The sequence below is a fragment of the Octopus bimaculoides genome, chromosome 3, assembly GCF_001194135.2.
Source record: "Octopus bimaculoides isolate UCB-OBI-ISO-001 chromosome 3, ASM119413v2, whole genome shotgun sequence".
Classification (NCBI taxonomy): Eukaryota; Metazoa; Mollusca; class Cephalopoda; order Octopoda; family Octopodidae; genus Octopus; species Octopus bimaculoides.
In genome coordinates, this window is record NC_068983.1 from 124,813,977 (window position 1) to 124,816,845 (window position 2,869).

The following is a 2,869-nucleotide window of genomic DNA, read 5'->3' on the forward strand; positions in this document are numbered from 1 at the left end:
GGGGGGGGGGGTACCCAATTATTGTTACACTAGTGTTATACCAAGTGTAATAAGTGGGTCCGGGTAAAAGGGGGGTTGTTTTACCCCAAATTTATATAGCAATTAGAAAATGGAGGATAATATGCTGTACCCAACCACTTGCAGACAGTGCATTCCGTTGAATTAATTAACTTATTTTGTAACTAAAATGACAAAGCCCCACAAAATACAAGTGTTCATGACAAACCATGTTATATTGACAACCGGGTTTACAAATAAAAGTACATTAGGAATTTGAGAATAAACATGCCAACGCTAGGCCGAAACAGTTGTAAGTTTATGTTTATTCTCAAATTCCTAATGTAATTGTACATCTATTTACATATATATATGAGGGAAAAAAAAACATATATATTAAGATGTTACTGGAAGCACGAAAATGTCACAGAAATGCAAAGACAATTTAACAGACAGTTTTAGAAGACACCACCAACACGACGCACTATTCCTCGCATCAGAGATAAATTTGAAGCATAAGTCCACGAACACCCACCAGCCCCAAGAGACATAACAAATTAATGGAAACCCTTTCCCGATCTCCAAAGAAATCCGTAAGACAATTTAGTCGTGAGATGGGAATCCTCAAATCGAGTGTTTATCGGACGTTGAAACGAGCTCATTGGAAAAGTTACGTTCCAAATTTAATTCAAGCCCTCAATCAAGATGATCCTGATCGGCGAGTTCAATTTTGCAAATGGTATCTGGACAAATTTGCAGAAGATGCAACGTTTCCAAAGAAAATCTTATGGAGCGATGAGGCCACCTTCAAGTTAAATGGTTCAGTCAACCGACATAATTGCACATACTGGGCCCGTGAAAATCCACATTTTACTATGAAACACCATCTGAACTTACCAGGCGTTACAGCGTGGTGTGGGATATCAACATTGGGTATCTTTGAACCATTTTTGTTTTACCAAACTGTTAATGGCCCAGTCTACTTAAACTTACTGATGGAAAACGTCAGTCCACGAATTGAAGAGATGTTTGGGGGCGAGGGGATTTACTTCCAGCAAGATGGTGCTCTTCCTCACTACCATCATGATGTACTGGCTTACATCGATGCAACAAATCCAAACAAATGGATTGGGAGGAAAGGTAGCATTGAATTTCCTGCACGTTCCCCAGACCTCACGCCAATGGATTCTTTTTGAGGATATCTCAAAGATAAGGTTTACGCTGCAAAACCAGTGACAATTGATGTCTTGCAATTCCAAATGAAATGTTTGGCAATGTTGTCGAATCCATTGTTGGACGTTATCAGCTTTGTTTGGAAAATGAAGGAAGGCAGTTTGAACATTTGCGAACACGCAGGAATGAGGGAGAACATTAAATAATTTTAAACGACAATAAATAATCGTTTCTACAACAATTTATTTTCCTGAATTTAATTTAACTTTTCAGGATTGTAAGTATATCAATAAACATCTACTTGAACACAAAATGCATGAGTACTGGGAAGTCAAAGAGTGAGTACATCTTTTTGGGACACCCTGTATATATATACATATGTATGAATATATACGTACATACACAACTATAGTATATACGCATTGACCTAACATCTTTCTCCCTCTCAGTCTTCACACTCATTCTCTCTCACAAACAGTTACTTACTGTGGTGCATGTGTATATCGCTGTGGTGACTATGGTGACTATAAGCTATCCTTCACTCTAAATATACCTTTCACTATTCTCACTATACATAGTTCGATTGATATGGAACATCAGCAGATTTTGAACTGGTCAGTGTTTTTAATGAGTAAACCTACGTAAAGATTAATGTTTCCCTACTGAGTGCACAGCATAATTCTCCAAGTTTTGCTGATGTTTCTAGTTTTTTGTGCTTTGAAGAATATTCCAGAGATTCACTGCATATCGTTTTTTCTTTTTTAATCATTCCAAGCGAAATGCAAAAACATTCTAAGATGTCAGTGTTGTTAATATTTAGTTGGCTGAACCAATATTTTCTAATTTTATAATCTATCTCACATGTCGGATAGTTCTGCTAACATATTACATTTATCGATGGCAACTGCTAGTAACACGATAAGTAATTTTTACGGCCCTCACACAGAGTATAAGCTAGAAAAAGATCAAGATGAACGCGTGTAGATATACAGATATACACACCTATATTTATAGATCTCTCTTTCTTTCTTCCTCTTTCTCTCTTTATATATATATATATATATATATATATATACATACACAAATATAGTCACACGAACTAAAAGGCATAAAGCGATGAAGTTAAAGGTGTGTATACATCACGCATATACAAGAAATAAATATACACACCAATGTATACTCACATAAACTGAAAGAGATAAAAACAAATGAAGGGTAATGCGTGGATATGTCACACATAGAAACGCACAAATATGCGACAACGCGCGATCCCGCTTATAATATATTTTTCTAAGTTCTTCGTTATTTTGATTTTTGTGAAACATAGCAAAAGACCATGTTGGACCTCTGCTTTACGAGTTTACAGCTTCCATATTTGGATTGTGTCTACATATAACCCAAGGTTCCAAAGCATTTTAAAGAATTTTACGTTGTACATGATGTGTGTAGGTTGTCAGGAAGTTTTCCTACCTGTCAGTGAATTGGAGGAAATTTCTCCACTAATCAGTGAATTCCTTGGGTTTTCTTTTTCTTTGTAGCAGCGGTTTACCCAATATTCACTTATAGAGATCTAAACAGCATAAAAATAACCTCACGTACAAACGTACACAAAAATTTACTTATACATACATTACACACACACACACACACACACACACACACACACACACACACACACACACACACACACACACACATA

At 36.3% G+C, this 2,869-nt stretch overlaps 1 protein-coding gene across 1 annotated transcript; it reads left to right on the forward strand.

The window, feature by feature from the left end:
- The first annotated feature begins 611 nt into the window (after nucleotides 1–611).
- LOC106867617 (uncharacterized) lies at nucleotides 612–1,193 on the forward strand. Its single transcript, XM_014912540.1, has one exon. It carries the CDS (start codon nucleotides 612–614, stop codon nucleotides 1,191–1,193), a length of 582 nt encoding a protein of 193 aa, XP_014768026.1.
- Nucleotides 1,194–2,869: the final 1,676 nt, after the last annotated feature.